At 39.3% G+C, this 21,096-nt stretch overlaps 1 protein-coding gene across 3 annotated transcripts in view; it reads right to left on the bottom strand.

The window, feature by feature from the left end:
- LMLN (leishmanolysin like peptidase) overlaps positions 1-21,096 on the bottom strand; it is a 71,665-nt gene that overhangs the window by 23,307 nt on the left and 27,262 nt on the right. For 2 of the 3 annotated variants that reach the window (XM_019723665.2, XM_074330516.1), the window contains exons 8-12: positions 19,781-19,875; positions 16,445-16,562; positions 11,808-11,915; positions 8,761-8,837; positions 2,800-2,910 (exon numbers count right to left, since the gene is read on the bottom strand). In XM_019723665.2, the coding sequence (XP_019579224.1) occupies positions 2,800-2,910; positions 8,761-8,837; positions 11,808-11,915; positions 16,445-16,562; positions 19,781-19,875 (509 nt within the window). The remainder of the gene's footprint in view (positions 1-2,799; positions 2,911-8,760; positions 8,838-11,807; positions 11,916-16,444; positions 16,563-19,780; positions 19,876-21,096) is intronic. The other variant, XM_074330513.1, reaches the window with a different exon arrangement.

Below are 21,096 nucleotides of genomic sequence, written 5' to 3'. Positions count from 1 at the left end.
AAAGGTAGAGAGAAGAAGCCAGACCAGCTAGGGACCTTGGGACGTGAAGAATGACATGGTGGTGAGATCTCTCAACAATTGATAAAATCAGCAAGGATGCAGAAGGACTGAACAACATCAATGAACAGGATGTAATCAACATTTATAGAACACTCCACCCAACAGCAGAATATACATTATTTTCAAGTGCCCATGGAACATATACTAAGATAGACTACCGTGTTTCCCCAAAAATAAGACCTAGCCAGACCACCAGCTCTAATGCGTCTTTCGGAGCAAAAATTAATATAAGATCCAGTCTTATTTTAATATAATATAATATCATATTATATTAGACCTGGTCTTATAACGTAATATAATATAATATAATATAATATAATATAATATAATATAGTCCTGAGTCTTATATTAATTTTTGCTCCAAAAGACACATTAGAGCTAATGGTCTGGTTAGGTCTTATTTTTGGGGAAACACAGTATATCTTAGGCTATAAAACAAACCTCAACAAATTTCAAAGAATTAAAATATACAGAGTGTATTCTCCAACCATAAACTGGAAATCAACAACAGATAACAGGAAAATCTCCAAACACGTGGAAACTAAATACCACACTTCTAAATAATCCACGGGTAAAAGAAGTTTCAATGGAAATTAAAAAAAAAAAAAATTGCACTAACTGCTACAGACTAAATCATGTCCCCCAAAATTCATGTATTGAAGTGCTAACCCCCAATACAACTATTTAGGAGAAAGGGCCTTTAGGAAGTAATTATGGTTAAATGAGGCCACAAGAATGGACTCCTAATCTGATAGGATTACTGTCTTTATAAGAAGAGGAAGAGAGACTAGAGCACACTCTCTCTGCCATGTGAGAACAAAGTGAGAAGGCAGGTATCTACAAGGCAGAAAGAGAACTCTCACCAGAAACCAAACTGGCAGGCACCTTGGTCTTAGACTTTCCAGTCTCCAGAACCATGAGAAAATAATTTCTGTTGATTAAGCCACCCGGTCTGTATTCTGTTATGGCAACCTGAGAAGACTAAGATATGAATGGAAATAAAAATACATGTGGAAATTTGTGGAATATAGCTAAAGAAATGCTGAGACGGAAACTTATAGCACTAAATACATCAGAAAGACATAACATCTCAAATCAATAATTAAGAATCTAGAGAAAGAATAAACTAAAACAAGCAGAAGAAGGGCTATAAAAAAGATAAGAGCAGAAATCAATGTATTTGAAAACAGAAAAACAATAGAAGACATCAATGAAACAAAACGCTGGTTCTTTAAAAAGACAGGTAAAATTGATGAACCTCTAGCAAAACTGTAAAAGAAACAGAAAAAAAAGAACCAAAGGATTGTTTTTATTTGTTATTTTTTTATACATTATAATGAATATAGTCTATAATGATTAATTACATACTGTATGAAACAATTTATATAACATTCTTAAAAGGACAAAATTAGAGAAATGGAGAACAGATTAGTGGTTTCCAGGAGCTAAGCAGGGGCTGAGTTGGGAGGGAAGTGAGTGTGGCCACAGCAGGGAAACAGGAGGGATCCTTGTGATGGTGGAAATGTTCTGTATCTGACTGAATCACACCCTGGTTGTGATATTGTACTACAGTTCTGTAAGATGCTACCAGTCCAGGAAACTGGATAAAGTATGTACGTCGTTTGACAATTAAGCTCACAAACTCATCCTAGATAAAAGTGCTACATACCTCACTGCTGAATATCATTATGGTCATTTTCGAAGTACTCCCCTTGTGACGCTATACCCTGATGCCAGCGCCTGGCCCACCCTTCAAAGCAATTTTGGAACTCTTTCTGGAATGGCCATCAGAACTGTTGTCATATTACCCTTGATGTCCTGAATGTCATCAAAACGTCTTCCTTTCAATATTTATCTTCAGGTAAAGAAAGAAGTCATTGAGGGCCAGACCAGATGAGTAGGGAGGGTGTTCCAATACAGTTATTTGTTTCCTGGCTAAAAACTCCCTCACAGACAGTGACGTGTGAGCTGGTGCATTATCGTGATGCAAAAGCCATGAATTGTTGGTGAAAAGTTCAGGTCGTCTTTTCCACGCAGGCTTTTCAGCACTTCCAAATAGTAAACTTGGTTAACTGTTTTTCCACTTGGTACAAATTCATAATGAATAATCCCTCTGATATCAAAAAAGGTCAGCAACATCCTTGCAACAAGTTCACAAACTTAATTGTCACACCTCATATGTGATCTCTATGCAGTTTTTTACAATTGCATGTGAATCTGCAATTATCTCAAAAAGTTAAAAATATATATTTGTAACACATATAACATAAACATGTGTGTTTGTGTGTGTCTATCTCCCAAAATTGGAGATTGTCTATTTTTAAAAAAGCTTGCTAGGTGATTATGTTATGCATCCAGATTTGAGAACCACTATTCAAACATACCTTCATATTTTTTGATACTGAATCAACAGTTGCATCTATGTTTATGAGTGCATTTTCTGAAGAAAACAATGATAGCGTATGCAAAAATTTTGCAATATATGTATTTATGAATGACAGTCTAAACAGAAATGCTTTATGGTTCTGGCTGCCATACTGTACATTCTTTTAGTATATGAGTTAAAACAATACTGCAGCTACTTATTATATTATCACCAAGCACTACAGATGGTTCTCCACACATTTTGAAATTGAACTGTTTAGACCACATTTTGAAAATAGTGACATTTTAGGCTCTAAAGAACAAAATCAGAATTAGTTGTGTTATCAAAGATGGTATGAGGCAATGTATTCTTACTTTTTTCTCTGCTGATCAATCCAGAATTTACAGCTCTTCCTGACAAAGTCACAGCCCATTCCTCGGCCCCAGTCTAACTTCTCAGCCATGCTGTAATTAGCTTTATACCAGCTGCGGAAATAATTCAAACAAAGCACTTTTTATTACTGTCATTTCACAAACAATTCCAGCACACCAGTGACAAATCTCAACAATGAGCAAACTAGGACCTTAGAAAGGACTTTGGGGACCAGCATCACAGAGAAGCATCACTGAGAAAGCTTCTGCTGCACAGGCTGCCGCACAGGAGCCCCAGGGCCGGGTCTGGACAACTTCAGTCTTACGGTGAGGGTACTTTCATATTTGAAAAAAACAAGAACAGACCACATTTCCATTGTAATTTCCAAAGATGACAGTAGTCAGAGTAGAAAGTGATTAAGGTGTAACACAAGGGGAATAAGGGCCAAAGAAACTGAACAAGAATGAGAGAAAAAGAGAAGGGGGTAAACTGAGGAAGAAACAGTAGAATTGCTAGTTGGCTAGCTTTTATCTAATCTGACTCAGTTGGCCCTAGTTTCTTGCTTTGCTGGCCTTGAATCTGTGACACTTTATCAATATAGGCCCTGCTTGTAACTAAACATTACGCCATTATAATAAGACAAATGAATACTATGTCCAATATTTTAAATGTTCTCCCTTCAGGAAAAAACACACTAATTTAACATCTTGGCAAATTTAATCAAAGGCAACAAGCTTACTTATATCAGTTTTTCTTCTTTATTAATGACAAGATTTACAAAAGTTAATAGTTTACAAAAGTTATAAAATTACACAAAACAGTTTACCTGTTTGTATTAAAACTTTCCCTTTCAGCATTAACAAAACAGTAAATAAAAACATAGGCTCAAGGGCTGGGGGAATGGTAAGAATCATACCCTCCACTCCAGCCACCTTCTCACAAAATCAAACAAAAGCAGAATTATGTGATAGAGGATCTCCCAAACCTCCTTTCCTTTCAAAGAACAGACTCTGTCACTCTGAGGGACACCTAAAGTAGACTAGGGAATTAGCAAAGGTTTTTTGTGAGGAGGCAACTTGAAGCTAAACCCAGAAGGATGAGCCTAAGTTAGCTGAGGGAGGGGGGGCATTTAGAAACGGTTTCTTGGTGACATTAGTGGGTTGTGAAATCCATTTAGTGGATTTTAATCAACATTTCTTTCTCTCTCTCTTTAAAAATCAATAGAATACCAAAAAAGCATTGCACTGTAGGTAGCAAGGGTAAACATTGTTTCCTGAAACAATGTAAGTCGGCACTTACAATGTGCCAAGTACTGTACCAAGGGCTTTATACATATGAACTAATTGAAGCAACATAAAACTCAGTGAGGTAGGTATCACCTTTATCCCTATTTTACAGGTGTAAGAACTGAGGCAAAGACACAACTAGTAAGTGACAGAGCTGGGATTTGAATCTCGGCTTCTGGCTTCAGTGTCTGTGCGCCTTTTTAAAAAAATTGAGATATAATTCACATATGATAAAATTCATGATAATGAATTTATAATGTGTACAACTAAATGTTTTTAGTATTTCACAAGGCTGAACGACCATACCACTATCTAATTTCAGAACATTTTCATCATCCCCACCAAAAAACAATGTACCCATTAGTAGTCACTCCCCAGTCCCTGGCAACCCCTAATATTTCTGTCTCTATCGATTTGCCTATTTCTGGACATTTCATAAAAATGAAATGTGGTCTTCGTGTCTGACTTCTTTCACCTAGCATAATGTTTTTAAGGTTCACACATGTTATAGCACGTATTAGTACTTCAATCGTTTTAAAAATCAATTTTAATTTTTAGAGCAATTTTAGGTTCATAGCAAAATTGAGTGGAAAGTACAGAGTTCTCATATATCCCCTGCCCCCTCCACATACACACCCCCTCCACACGATCTATATACAACAGAGTGCTACATTTGTTACAATTGATGAACCTACACTGATACATCATTATCACTCAAAGTCCATAGCTTACATTAGGGTTCACTCTTGGTGTCATACAATCTATGGGTTTGGACAAATATATAATGCCATATATCAACAATTACAGTATCATATAGAAGAATTTCACTAACCTTAAAATCCTCTGTGCTCTGCTTATTCATCCCTCCTCCCATCTAACCTCTGGAAACCACTGATCTTTTTACACTCTCCATAGTTTTGCTTTTGCAGACTGTCATAGTTAGAAACATACAGTATGTAGTCTTTTCAGATTGGCTTTTTCCACTTAATAATATGCATTTAAAGTTTTCCCATGTCTTTTTATAGCTTGATAGTGCATTTCTTTTTATCTCTGAATAACATTCTGTTGTCTGGATGGACCACAGTTTATTTACCCATTCATCTACTGATGGACAACTTGGTTGCTTCCAAGTTTTGGCCATTATGAATTTGCTGCTATAAATAAATATCTGTGTGCAGGTTTTTGTGGACATAAGCTTTTAATTTATTTGATTAAATACCAAAGAGAATGACGTGCTGGGTTATTATGGCAAGAGTATGTTTAGTTTTTTTTGTAAGAAACTACCAAACTATCTTCCAAAGTGGCTGTGCCATTTTGCATTCCCACCAGCAATGAATGAGAGTTCCTGTCTCTCCAAATCCTTGGCAGCATCTGGTGTGATCAGTATTACGGATTTTGGTCATTCTAACAGGTATGTAGTGGTATCTTGATGTTTTAATTTGCATTTCTCTGATGACATATAATGTAGAGCATCTTTTCATATGTTCAATCACCATTTGTACATCTTTTCTGGTGAAGAGTTTTTGTTCTGATCTTTGGCTCATTTTCAGTTGGGTTGTTTTTTTAATTGTTGAGTTTTCAAGAATTATCTGTATTTTTGAATAATAGTCCTTTATCAGATGTGTCTTTTGCAATTATTTTATCCTACGTTGTAGTTTGCCTTTTCGTTCCTTATATGGCTGAATAACATTTCATTATATGGCTAGACCTCATTTTGTTTGTCCACTTGATCATCTGATGGCCATTTGGATTGTTACTACTTTTTAGCTATTACGAGTAATGTTGCTGTGAACATTCGTGTACATGTTTTCAATTCTCTTGGATATAGTATACCTGGGAGTAGAACTGCTGCATCATATGGTAAATCTATGTTTAACATTTTTAGGAACTGCCAAACTGTTTTCCAAAGTGGCTGCACCATTTTACATTTCCACCAGCAGTGTATGAGGGTTCCAATTTTCCCACATCCTCATCAACATTTGGTATGGTCGTTTTGATTATAGCCATCCCAGTGGGTGTGAAGTGGCAACTCATTGTCATTTCAATTTGCATTTCCACAATGACTAATGATTCTGAGAATCATTTCATGTGCTGATTGCCCATTTGTATATCTTCTTTGGAGAAATAGCTGTTCAAATCTTTTACTCATTTCTAAATTGAGTTGTCTTTTTATTGTTGAGTTATAAGAGTTCTTTTTTATATTGTCTGGATACTAGACCCTTATCAGATAGATGATTTGCAAATATTTTCTCCCATTCTGTGAGTTATCTTTTCACTTTCTTGATCGTATCCTTTGAAGCACAAAAGCTTTTAATTTGATGAAGTTCAATTTATCTGTTTTTTTCTTTGGTTGCTTATGCTTTTGGTGTCAGATCTAAGAAATCACTTCCTCATCCAATATCATGAAGATTGACACCTGTGTATTCTTCTAAGAGTTTTATAGTTTTAGGTCTTATATTTGGGTCTTGGATCCATTTTGAGTAAATTTTATGTCATGTGTGTTAGGGGTTCATTCCTTCGCATGTGGATATCCATTCATCCCACTACCATTTGTTGAAAAAACTATTCTTTCTCCGTTGAATGGCCTTGGCACCACTGTCAGTGTATTTGCTCTTAATCACTATATATGTGTGTGTGTGATTTGGTCATGATGTATTTCTTGCTGTGTGAGATACTATGCCTAAAAAACTTCTAAAGGACACTTGTATAGAATGAATGTATGAAGGTCTTTGGGCTGTAAAAAGGAGCACTTAAGATGCAGAGAGACAGATAAAAAAAAATCTACTATAGTAACCCAGGCAAAATATAATGGTGGCCTTGATAAAGGCAGTGGTGACCAAAAGAGTAGACTCTGAGGATACTGAAGAGCTAAAAATCAAGCAAGATTTATGATGGATTGGATGAGAGGTGGGGAGCGGAAGTTGTCAAGGATGATCCCCAGCTTTCTGGATGGATAATTATGTCTTTTACAGTTAAGCTACATTGAAATCATATGGATTTATGAAAATTAATTTCCATGTCTGCAATTATAAATTGTTGCCAGAAATTTAGAAACATATTGCCCATGTTTCTGTTGTATTGCCTCAGAAAAAGGAAAACATTCTTTAAATTTCACCAGTGTCATGGTTTTATTAGTGACTGACACACTCCACTGTGCTTCTATGTCCTATGGGTATGTGAAAGACACTAGCATTGTTTATAAACAGGCTATAAACAGGTTGTTAAGCAGAGCAGTAGGACTGGTCTACTGGCCATTGCTTATTCAGGGATAAACGGCAAAGAGTTATAACGGCACTACAAGGAATCCAGTGGGTTTTCTCCTTTTATCCTTTTCAAATATATGAATTTCCTAACTTGGTCCACTGTAAAGTATGAGAAACAATGACAACCTCATAGCAGTGAACACAGTGCCCAGGCTGTGGTTTCTAAAAACTATTCTCCATTACAAGGAACCAGTGCTCCTTGAAAGACTGGCTGACGCCCAGATCCAAGAGGATGTGCTGATGTGCCTTGTACATCCTGCCAGACCAGAAAGCAACGGAGCGCTCAAAAACTAACCAGTCTTGTGCCGGCCCGGTGGCTCAGGCGGTTAGAGCTTCGTGCTCCTAACTCCGAAGGCTGCCGGTTCGATTCCCACATGGGCCAGTGGACTCTCAACCACAAGGTTGCCAGTTTAATCCCTCGAGTCCCGCAAGGGATGGTGGGCTCTGCCCCCTGCAACTAAGATTGAACACGGCACCTTGAGCTGAGCTGCCTCCCAGATGGCTCAGTTGTTGGTTGGAGCGCAGGCTCTCAACCACAAAGTTGCCAGTTCAATCCCTCGAGTCCCGCAAGAAATGCTGGGCAGTGCCCCCTGCAACTAAAATTGAACATGGCACCTTGAGCTGAGCTGCCGCTGAGCTCCCGGATGGCTCAGTTGGTTGGAGCATGTCCTCTCAACCACAAGGTTGCCGGTTCGACTCCCGCAAGGGATGGTGGGCTGTGCCCCCTGCAACTAGCAATGGCAACTGGACCTGGAGCTGAGCTGCGCCCTCCACAACTAAGACTGAAAGAACAACAACTTGAAGCTGAACAGCACCCTCCACAACTAAGATTGAAAGGACAACAACTTGACTTGGAGAAAAATCTTGAAAGTGCACACTGTTCCCCAATAAAGTCCTGTTCCCCTTCCCCAATAAAATCTTTAAAAAAAACCCCACAAAAACAAACAAACAAACAAAAAAAAAACTAACCAGTCTTGTCAAAAGAACTCAGGAGCCAACAAAGAAAAAGACTCCCATTGGAGTCATTTAAAAACAATATTAGTTCTACTGTTTTAAAAACCAGGAATCTCTACATCACCAATTTCATTTATAATTTAAAAAAAAATGTTTAGTCTTTCCTTCATATTAGCATGGCCTCTACTTACTGGAAAATAAATCTCATAACACCAGGGATTTTGTTCCATTCATTAACTATACCTCAGGGCATCAAATATTTATTGAATGAATGAATGTCGTTGCTATAGGTAATGAATAGCTAACTGCATAAAATTCGAAGAGTAAGTATATTTTACTTCAGTGGAAAATGTCAGTATTTTCTTAAACAAATATTCATTTCATCTTAACTTTAATATTAGTCTCAATATTCATTTCATTTTAATAAACAATTCATAAAGTAATCTCACAGTTGTCTTACCCAGTGTCCTCCATCAATGCCAGAGTGATTCGAGAGAGGACTCGGTTCTGAGTGTGAGAACCAGTCATTGCTTCATTCTGGAAATCACCAACAGATTTTAATTAGAACACTAGACTCCTTGCAACTCCCAATCATTTCCGTGGTTACTCTGATGTATATTTAAAATGTCTCAAGTGTGAGAGGCTGATGAAATAAATAATCACTTAAAATAGTGAAATACATAAGCCTTCCTTAAAACCACAAGATTGAAGCTTAAAGCAAAATCTACTTTCTGCCTCAAATGTCTACAATGCATACAATTTTCCTTGAATGGCCGGCAACCAGAATGTAGAATGCAATGACGAAAATGAAGATAAATATATGGAAACAGAAATACAGTAAAAATATTATGCTATCTAGGCAAAGAAAAGTGGGTGGTTGAGACACATGCCCAGAAAATGGGGAGGGGGGGTGTATACTTACCTGAGTTACTCGGGAATGCTTTCATAGCCCTCAACTTTGTGATCACAGAAATACACATTACTATGCAAAACAAGTATCACAGACTCAATCACAGGAGCAAAGGATTTGCACAGGGACTTAACATATCATCAAATCTACTATCTACTCAATGTTTTAATTCATATCATAAAATTCCTACCAGTAGATCACCTAGTGGTAGGGACTTCACTGCCTCTTAAGAAAGCACATTCCATCTTTGGGCAGCTCCGATTCTTCTTCAAATCTTTATGTTGAACAGTAGATGGTCATCTCAAGTACTTTAACATCACCTTCCTAACAAAATAGTTCCACTGAGAAGTAAATAAATTTTCATTTCTGTCCAATCTACAGCTTTCTAAAGGGAATCACTTGAGAAAACTGCTTAAGGAAAATAACGGAACTGAAATTCCCATGGGAGAAATAAATGTGTCTTCCATAAGTTTCCTTCCCTGTTACTTTGTGATCACCTAGATAACAACAGTCAGCACAAGCATTAATTTCACTCTTTTCAATATTTTGCTTATGCAGGTCATGATATATGTAAGCCGCAACTATCAGAAGAGCCAAACAGACCTCTGAAAAGAAATATACCCTTTGATCCAGAAATTTCACTTCCAGGGATTTATCCTTTCATTTTCTACATAAATAAATCTGACCTTGAGTTAATTTTCTAATTCTGCTCCCCTGCAAACCTAATAAAGATGAAATGTCAACTGTGTTACCAGGCAACAGTACATAGGGAAAAGACCTCTTGATATGCCTCTGGACTGGGGATTACTGTAAATGAACATGAATATCCATTGGTAAGCCACAGTTTGGGACTTCTCTGTGTGCAGTGACTCTTAGGGCTATGCCTCTTTTAGGAATCTGGAAGTTATGTGTATGGAACCATTAAAAAAGATATTGGCTCTTGTTTGGGACATGATACTTCTAAGCAAGGCTGGTTCTTGCACCCATTTGTTATGGTCTTGTGGAGGGGGAAGGAGAGAGGCACAAACAATAGCTCTTAGACTGCTGTGTGGAGCACAAGAAAAATGCCTGACGGCCATGTTGGCATGCTGTGCTTTCTTTCCTGTATCCTAAGTTAGTCCTTCTAAGTGAATGTTTATTCACTGTGGCTTGTTTAGGTCTTTTATTTCCCCTTTCTTCCGCCTCCCCCGACCCCCACTCTGGTTCAAGCCATTGTTTCTCAGTCTAGTTGTGTAGGACACAGCTCCCTGGCCCAGGCTGGTATTATGAGCCTTGACCATCCCCCCCCCCCCCAAGGCAGTGGATCACCAGTCGTCTGCTCACAGTTGCTCTCATTGGCTACCTCCAGCTGCTCACAGCAGCCCAGCTCCAGGGAGAGCTGTTGTTCACAATCTTAGCTGTAGAGGGCGCAGCTCGCTGGCCCTTGTGGGAAGCAAACCCGTGACCTCCGTGTTAGGAGCACCGCGTTCCAACCACCTGAGCCACCATGCCGGCCCTGTTTAGGTTTTGTTAGTTTGTTTGATGGTTTAGTTGAACCTAAGAACACCCACTAGAACAACACTCCTAGAAAGCACTGCAGATATAAGTAAGTTGCTCATCACAATATTTTTAAAATAAAAAATTTAAAACATAATCATTCATTTACACAGGACTGTTGTTACATTCATATTAATACTATGTAGCTGTTAAAAAATGAGTAGATCCAATATAGTCTATTTTGCTAAAAGCATGTGTTTTTGTAATGTGAATGAGCTCATGTGAGGCTGGTAATAAGGAAACATCAGCATAATGAGGAATCATGTTGGTTCACAATGATTGTTCCCTAGATTTTAATGTTTTGGCAATGCAGCAATAGCAACTAAATACAAAGTACATTATGACAACTAAACACAGCAACAGAGTAAAGCTGTACGTACTACTGTGAACGATGTCTGTTCACTCCAAGTTCTTCCACTTGGCTTTGTATGGCCAGAAGCTGTCTTACAAGTGCTTATTGCATGGTTCTCTCTAATTTTTATACATTTTACTCTTTTCCTCCATCACTCAGATTTATAGTCACACTTCTGTCACTGCTTTTTGTTGTTAAGTAAAGAAATACTAGAGTAAATAAAGGAGCTTATTTATTGGAAACATGATGTTTCTTTAAACCAAGCTAGTACTTGTGACTTACTGCTTTTGCTAGTACTCTGATATTTGTTTTTTCCTACAAGCCTTGTTCTGTTTAGAGTTCAATTTTGAAGAAAGAGGGTTTTTTTACAAAAGCATACATTATATTACAGCAGAGGCACTTGTACTACCTTGGAAAAATGTTTAAGATAGATCATTAAGTGGAGAAGGTTGCATAAATGTATGAACCCATTTTTGAAAAATGTGTGCTACACTGTGTGTCTCTACCTATGTACAGAACATTTCTGCAAGGACATACAAAAAACTTAAATAGTGATCATATCAGGAAAGTGAATCTGGAAAGCTAAAAGTGACTTAAATTTTTTTTTACTGTATAAGCTATTATACTGTTTGGATAACTTTTACCATGAGTAAGAATTACTTCTATTAAAGAAAAAAAAAAGTGTAGTAAAATTTTAAAGTAAACTGACCTCTAATAACCGCTTTTCCCAATGGTTAAGCTCAGTGCCCATACCACCTTGATTTTCAAGTTCCATGCCTTCCAGAACTGGACAGTTAAAATGTTTTCGTGCTTCATCCTAAGAATCAGAAAAAAAATATAAACCCTACAAAAGTACAGTAAGATAATGGCAAACTCTTTATCACACTAGCTATAATAAAGTAGACATTAAAGAATTATTTTGGGCAGTTTAGCAGACTCTACCCCGGCAAATCTCTTTTTTGCCTGTATGCCTCTTTGCTAATAAACTTGCTCAGTCTCCTTTTTCGTGCCTCCTATATTCTTTCACAACCTGCGAGGGACCACTGACATTTTGGTGCCCCCGTACTGGGAGGCTCTCTCGTATCCCCACTGGGCTCCCTCCCCTGTGGTTCTATCCCCTCCGAGACCTATTTGCCAATGTGTGGCACAGTTGGCAGCAGCAGCTCATCCAGGGCAAATGCATATACACTAATAGGTTTCATTCCCCTCTTTCTCTCCTCTCCTCTACAAGTCGCTCACAGATTCCTGCGGGAAAGTCAAGAATTGCCATCGCCTGGCTATGGCTACTCCCTAGTGGACTCAAAAGCCCGACCTGCTCACCAAGGGGGATGTCCAGTGCCAAAATCAGTATGGGACTCTACCCTCTTCTCTATCACCCTTATCTGTCACTGTGGACCCTGCTCTTCTTGGGGGAGACCTCCATTACCTCACCTGCAGATCTATCAGTGAGTGATACGCCTGGGGAAGTCCGTGAGGTGCGGGGAATTTCACAGGGTGGGTCCCCGACCCTGGCCCTTAGTGGTGCAGGGTACGCCCTCACAGCTAATGCTCTGGTTCTCTCTCTCCCTTGGAAGTACACAGTAAGGTGCGCATAGTCCCGTAACTTCGGGGATTGAGACTCACTGTTCGGAGATCGGGGGAGATATTCCTAGATCCCCTGGCCCTGCTATCACAGTTCAGAAATCCCAGCAGCCATGGGGGAGCAGCCCTTCTGTACTACATGACTCTCCTCTTAGCTGTCTCTTCAAAAACTAGACTAAATTTGATCTCTCTCCTCTCAAAAAGAACAAAATGATTTTTTTTTGTAACATTGCCCGGCCCCAATATAAACTAAATGATCAGGAGGGCTGGCCAACCAACAGAACTCTTAACTTGAACGCCATCATGCACTTAGACCTGTTCTGTCAGCGGCTACAAAAATGGTCTGAGGTCCGGTGTCCAAGCTTTCATGGCCCTGAGTCAAGACCCGGACCTCTGAAAACAATGCCACATGAGTTTGGCTAAATGTCTGCAGTCCACCTCCCCCTTGATGGCCCCCTCTTATCCCACTTTCCCCCACGGCCAGGACAACCTTCCTCCTCCTCAGGCTTCCACACCACCTTCGCCTCCTTCCTCTGGTTCCTCTACCCCGTCCCCATCCCCCTCTCCCACGGTTCCTCCCGCATTCGGCTGGTCTGGTACTAAGCCCTGCGGGGACCACCGCAGCAGGACCCATTTCAAGGCAGATTCCATGTCGCCCCTGCCCGAAGTAGCGAATGGGGACGTGGGAACTATCAGGGTACATGTCTCTTCCCATGGAGTTTTAGCACAGACTGAAATCAAATTTGGTTCCTACTCTGTAGATCCTTCCAAATGTATCAAGGAGTTTCAGGGCCTTATTATGGCCTTTGACCTAACCTGGCAAGACATACATATCATTCTCACCACTTGCTGTACTTTAGAAGAATCATACACGGGCCTGCGCTCAAAGATACGCAGAGAGACTGGCAGCTGGACATGCTTAGGCAGTCCCTAACCATGATCCTAACTGGGATGGTCAGCTCCAAGCCCAAGGCAGGTGTCGGAGAGATCATACGATGAGTTGCCTAATGGAGGGTGAGGAGGGATAAGGAGGACCTCTGAAGGGCTCAATTAATGGCTGCTGCCCTTGCCAGCGCACTGCCTGTGCAGCCTTACCTGGGTGCGCGCCCCCGGGGAGGAGACCCCGAAGACAAGATGGCTCAAACGTCTGCTTCGCCTGCCATCAAGAGGGACAATGGAGTAGGGCTTGGCCGTGCCAGGCTAAGAAGGTGCCTCCAGGCCCATATCCCCTTTGCAAAGAGGAAAGACACTGGAAGAACTGTCCCCTCTCCCCTCAGGGGGGAGGGCCATCCCGATTTCACGCTGGCCAAAGGGAGCCTCCTCCAATCAGCTGCCGCTAACGGTCATCATCAACTAAGAACCAGACAACCAGACGGCTCCGGACCTCTCCCAGGACATGATGGCCCTGGGGGTTCATCCAGGCTCCCCTCCTCAGTGTTGCGGAGGCCCAACCCAGGGTAATGCTTCCCGTAGCATGTAAGAATGTTACATTTCTTGTTGATAGAGGTGCCACTTTCTGCTCTTATCCAACACTTTGGCCCTATGCTTCCTTCTGCTCTTCTCACTGGCATAGAGAGAAACCCAACAACCAGCAGGCGCACTCTTTCTTTACATTGTTGCCTTGGTGCTCTCTCATTTACTCACAGCTTTCCAGTCATATCTCAGTGTCCTATTTCCCTATTAGGGCGAGATATCATGCAAAGATTACAAACCTGTCTCCAAATAGCACCTGATCCCATTCTAATAGCTACTTTGCAGCCGATACTCCCCAGCCAAATAGTAGATACTAACCTCCTCTGTATTCTTCCTCTGGTTAGACACCAAGTTAACTCTATAGTTTGGAATCAGGAAATCCCAGGGAGGGAGTCTCCCTACATCCAGTCTACTAACAAAGTTTATAGCATCCCATTTACAGGCATTTAAGCATCAACCCTTTCTCCACAACCAGATTATGCTCATACAAGGCTTCCAGCCCATTCTCACCAGCAGCCCTGAAACCACCCACAGCCCCGTATGCAGATCGAAGCTCCAACTCCCAGCCTGGAGCCCCCAGCTTGGTCCAGTCCCTAGGTCTAGTCCTAGACAAAGTGATTTTTTTTGTAACGTTGCCTGGATTTTCCGAGGCCAAGTTGCTCCACCATCCTTGACTGGGGATCTCATAGCTAGGGTCAGCTCCATGCCCCTCCCCAGTTCTGAAGCAGTTACAGAAGTTGAACCCTCCTCCCAATGCTAAAAGATTTTTTATTGCCGATCAGAGATGGGGGAATAATGAGAAACGTAAAGGGTTAACAGGGCCGGGCTTGGGAGTTAACAGGAATGAGCTTAAAGATTAACTGCTTGGCTCTGAATCCCCTGGTTAGCATGGTCCCTAAAAAGAAATACAAAAACAGCTTAATCACATCATAGACAGGACTAAGAAGAAACCAACTGTAATGGCAACTCCATGCAAGCTAAGGAACGCCCTCCCCCCAGCACAACGAGATAAAAAACCCTCACTGAACAGGAAATCAGGGCAGTTGTCTCTAGCAGACTGCCCAGGAAAATCTTTTTGCCTGTATGCCTCTTTGCTAATAAACTTGCTAACTCAGTCTCCTCAAAAAAAAAAAAATTACTTTGTTGAGAACAGAGAACATCTTTTAAAAATATGGTTTTTAGTATAATTAAATAAAATATTTTTGATACTGTCACACTGCTGGTAAACTACTATTTCTCTTCATATTTTTTCTATTTGAAGATTTTGACTTTAAGTCACATATATTTCAAAAAAAATTATAGACTAGTATAACTGCCACTTGTAACTCGTGTGTCAACAATGATTTTAATGTAGATATAAACTGTTCTTATTATGGACATAGTATTTGTAGGAAAATTAAGTTGTTCATTAAATTAAAATTTTGTTTATTTGGTTCTGTCTGTCCTTCAGTTAGAGATTTCCAGGGGTGGGAAATAGGCCTACAGCAGTGCAAAAGTTCAGAAGGCAGAGAGGTGTGTTCAGTCAAGGAAGGAGAAAGGGCTTCTGTCATCACATAGGGGTGTGAAAGGGACTCTGTGGTGGTTCATTTATGTCAACTTGGCTGGGCCACGGTGCCCAGGTAATTGGCCAAACATTGCTCTGGATGTTTTTGTGAGGGTGCCTTTGGATGAGATTAACATTTAAATTACTAGACTTTGAGTAAAAAAATTATCCTCCATAATATAGTTGTGCCTCATCCAATCAGTTGAAGGTCTTAACAGAACAAAGACTGACCTTACCTGAGCAAAAAGGATTTCCTCCAGATTACTTCTGGACTCAAACTACAACTCTTCCCTGAGTCTCCAGCCTGCCAGCCTACCCCATCAACTTAGGGATTCTCCAAACCTCCACAATTACATGAGCCGATTCCTTAAATATCCCCCCCCCCGGCCCCGTCAACACATCCTGTTGGGTTTTGTTTCTCTGGAGAACTCTGACTAATACAGACTCCAAATGAAATGACCAGCAATTCCACAAATAGTACCAGTAATTGTAAGAGGTGTCACAACAGAGGAGCACTGGCTTAAGGTAGTGGGTAGGATGGTAACCAGGAGAGTTGTTGCCAATTTTCCATTTCCTCAGATTTCTCTACGCCTGTGGCTTTACTGTACTGCCTTTATATTATTTTTCCTACTACAGGCTCTAAAATTTAATCATATATTCTTAGACAATAATGATTAGTAAAGAAAGGGCCATAATGAAGGAAAAGAACAGACAGCTCATGAGACATTAATAAATTCAGTAATACTTACAACAACACGAGGTGTTACTAGGAGATACACAGTGTGTGGAACTATTTTATTATCTCGAACATCCCATAATCTCTCCACTTTTCGAACTACTTTATCACTCCACTGATACAATCCAAGACTGCAATTAAAGAACAAGAAGACAGTCACTTTTGCAAATTCACCACACTAAATGTAAAAGTATTTATGAATATCAATGAAATTAAAATATTTGCGCTTACTATGTACCACGTCCATGAATTTAATGATATAGAATTAAAAATTTTTTAATTTTAAAAACTTTGATAACATTTTCTAATTTAATCTTTTCAACAACCTTATGAGATTATCATCACTATTTTGCAGATAAAGAGAAGCTTAGAGAGAGGAAGTAACTTGCTCAAGTCCACAGAGCTAATACTTATGCTAAGATGACAATGAATTACTTCCTTTTAACAAATTTATTGTATAAACTAAAAGCAGGTCCAGAGACGTACCCAAGGAAACAAAAAAAAAGATGGCACTTTAGTGGAAAAGTGTACTTAACTTAATAACTGTGCTGTGAAACAGGTTATTCATCTAGGGAAATAAAATGTTAAATCCCTATTTCATCCCATATACAGAAATGAATTCCAGACAGATGTCAGCAAAATGGTAGAGTAAGGACCTCTGAAAATTCTCTGCTTCATGAAAGCAACAAGAAAAGTAGCAAAATTGGCCAAATCAACTTTTTCGGAACTCTGGAAATTAGCCAAAGGCTTGCAGCAATCCAGGAAGCATTTAAGAAAATGGATGCACAGGATGGAGAGCACAGCATAAGGAATAGTCAGTGGAACTGTAACAGTTCTGTACAACGTCAGAGGAGTAGTAAATGGGGGGACGAGGGTTATCACTCTGTGAAGGGTATAAATGTCTAACTATTACACTGTTTTGTACACCTGAAACTAATAATAAAAAATAAAGGAAAAAATATCTAGAAAAAAAAAAAAAAGGATGAACATTTTCAAAAGTAAGCTTTGTGGCGCTTTCCCATGCCTTCTTCTCCAGTACTACGGCAGCCCTGAAAACCAAAAGCCCACAGTCATGGTGAAAACCCATGCCATAGAGAGACTATTCTTAATTCCTCTTATCTTTTTTCATGGCAAGGCAATGTTTAAACATAAATAGTGAACAAAGCCAGCAAGAAAATAAACAGCTATATTACCTTATTAATTACTCCAATATCCCCTGAGCTGAGCTGCCTCCCGGATGTCTCAGTTGGTTGGAGAGCGGGCTCTCAACCACAAGATTGCCAGTTCGATTTCTTGACTCCCGCAAAGGATGGTGGGAAGCGCCCCCTGCAACTAAGATTGAACATGGCACCTTGAGCTGAGCTGCCTCTAAGCTTCTGGATGGCTCAGCTGGTTGGAGCACGGACTCTCAACCACAAGGTTGCCAGTTCAATTCCTCGAGTCCTGCAAGGGATGGTGGGCTATGCCCCCTGCACCTAATATTGAACACGGCACCTTGAACTCAGCTCCCAGATGGCTCAGTTGGTTGGAGCGCATCCTCTCAACCACAAGGTTGCTGGTTCGACTCCTGCATGGGATGGTGGGCTGCGCCTCATGCAACTAGAAAACGGCAACTGGACCTGGAGCTGAGCTGCACCCTCCACAACTAAGACTGAAAGAACAACAACTTGACTTGGAAAAAAAAAAAAGACCTGGAAGTACACACTGTTCCCCAATAAAGTCCTGTCCCCTTTCCCCAATAAAATCTTAAACAAAAAAATTTTATGATGAATAAAGTGTTACCTGCTTCAATATTTAATTCTAGCCATTTTAATAGACATCTTTGTAATTCAAGTAAAATATACATCAAGTATTAATTTTTTATTCTATACCCATATACCACTACTCTGATAAAGATATGAAAGTGTCAGCACCTTTGGAAAGGACGCTCACATTTACGGCATTTAACAGCCTGCCCTTCAAATAAAACCACTAAGCTGTCTTTAATTGTTGCCTGCTTTTAAATTCCATACAAATGGACTATTTGACTTCTTTTGTTCAATATTATATCTGTGATATTTATACACGTTATTACAGGCAGCAACAGTATATATTTTTCTAGTGCTTTCCAGTTTTCAATTATAGGAATATAACAATTTATTTATCCATTCTACTATTGATGGACCTTTGGGTAGTTTCTGTTTGGGGAATATTAACATCAAAACTGCCATGAACATTCTTATGCACGTCTTTTTGTGGACATGTGCTCTTAATTTAGAGATTTTTATATGAATACATGCAAATGGTTATAGTTCTGTGACTGATATCCTCCACAAAATTCTTGATAATTTTTTAGTGTTTCTTATTTATTTTAGGCCCTGAACTTCTAGATCACAGCTAATATGATATGCTATATAAAACATCAGTTTACATGTAAATATTTCCATGTATAGGCAATAACTATTAATAAACCAAAATATAACCAACCCTCATTTTCCCATGGCCTGACTCTACTGTAAAGTAATACAGGTTACAATATGGTGGAAAAGAGCCCTGCCTGGCAAGAAGAGTTCTGTCTCTTTGGACAAGTCACTTAAGCTTTCTGCAACTCAACTGCTTCATCTGGAAAATGAAAGGTGAAGCTAAATGACCTTTTATACCATATCTTGTTTTTGTTTATGTTTTTTATTATTATTAGTTTCAGGTGTACAAAACAATGTAATAATTATTTACACCCTTCACAAAGTGACAGCCCTGCTCCCCCAAACTACAACCCCCCCAACATCACACATAGCTGCCCCAGTTCCACTGACTCCACTCCCTGTGCTGCACTCCACATCCTGTGACTATATATATATATATATATATATATATTAAACCACAGTCAACACCCATCACTATTCAGCTTCAGCTTCAGGTGTACACCGCAGTGGTCAGGCACCTACACCATCCATGAAGTGGTCTCCTCAATAAGACAAGTGTCCATCAGATACCCTACAAAATCTTTACAACATTACTGATTATACTCCCCAAACTGTCCTTCGTATCCCCGTGGCAATTTCGTGGTTATGGTTACCGATTGTGCCTTCTAATCCCCTCACCCTCTCCCCCGTGCCCACCCCCTTCCATCTAGCAACCCATAGTTTTTTTCTCTATATCTCTGAGACCGTTTCTGATTATCCTGTTCATTTACTCTGTTCTTTAGATCACATATAAGTGAGATCATAATACCATATCTTGTTTTCATAGCTATAATTTTCTCAGACTAGCCATAAAGCCATTATTATTTATGGCACCTAACATGCCATGATTCTCAGATTCCAGTCTTAGTACCCTCCTGAAAGAGAACAAGAACAAAAATAACAAATACCTATAATTAAAAGGTGGGAGACCATCTTCAGATCTTGAAGTTAGAGGATTTCCATCTTTATCATGGTAGAATGCAAATAGCCCAGCAGAGAAACCCTATAAGAAAAAGTTCAAAATGTCTTAAAGTGAAAACTATCGATTCTGATTATAGACGTAACATGCTGCTATCAAGAGAACACTGATGGAACCACATAAAAGCACCACATCAGTACTTCTACGGGAACTTCTCATATTGGAACTGGACAGCATGAAGTGTTCCATATTTATGAATTTTAAATTTCCAACTACTTGAGGTTATTGTGAGGAAACCAAAAGTAAAGGTAACAAAGATATTCTGTAGTAATGGTATAAACAATGTATTTATTTGTTTAAGAATGCGTTTATCAACAGTTTTGGAAACATGGAAGAAAAACAGAGGGTTGCTAGAGGGGCGGGGGGGTGGGGATAAGGGGAAGGTGAGAGGTTTTGGGAACGTACAGAGGGATAGTGGATGGGGGGAGGGGGGTTCACACAGTGTGAGGGATATAAATGATAAACGTCTAAGTTTTGCTTTGTCTTGTGCACCTGAAACTAATTAATTAAAAAAAAAAAAAAAAAAAAAAAAAAAGAATGCGTTTATCACAATTGATCTTCACATGAACTTACTAAACTCTATAATTGCACCCAGGGAATGCTACTATCCAGAACAATATAGTTTAGAGTAGGGGGGTGAGCGATGAAGTGTAATTCTAAGAGCACTGATAAAAATTCAAAGTCTTTGATCCCAAAGTCCACATTTAATACATATCAACACTACAAAAAAGAGTAGAAATGTGCATGTGTGTGTGTGTGTACACTGAAGAAAAAAGACTAGAAACATATATAGCAAAATGTTAGTTATGGTTCTTTTGCTAGAAGGGTAATATATAAAATCACTCATATTCCCAAAATACTTTTATAATGTGAATTTGTATGTTTATAATCACATTTTAAATAGTATTTTAAGAAGTCTTCAATTTTAATGATAATGTTTATGTCACATAAATTGTTATATTCCTCCCCTCCAAAATAAGATGAGAAAATAGGCAAAAAAAAGTTGACATTTGATATCTCCTACTTCCCCCCCAACATTTCTTTTCTTGCTTTCTTTCCTAATCTAATAACTAAAACAAAGCACTTTTGTAACTACTTCTTTATGTATGTTTTATACACTGAGAATATGTTATAGCTTACATTCAAATAACTAACAATCATAAATGATCACTTAATTTTATTGGCAAATTTCTTTGCTTACATAACTGTGGCCTCTGTCATTCAAGGCTTGACAAAATGATTAAA

Source organism: Rhinolophus sinicus, linkage group LG01 (genome assembly GCF_036562045.2).
Source record: "Rhinolophus sinicus isolate RSC01 linkage group LG01, ASM3656204v1, whole genome shotgun sequence".
NCBI classification, from domain to species: Eukaryota; Metazoa; Chordata; class Mammalia; order Chiroptera; family Rhinolophidae; genus Rhinolophus; species Rhinolophus sinicus.
The sequence above is the reverse complement of the archived record's forward strand: the minus strand, read 5'-3'. Positions and strand labels throughout refer to the sequence as shown.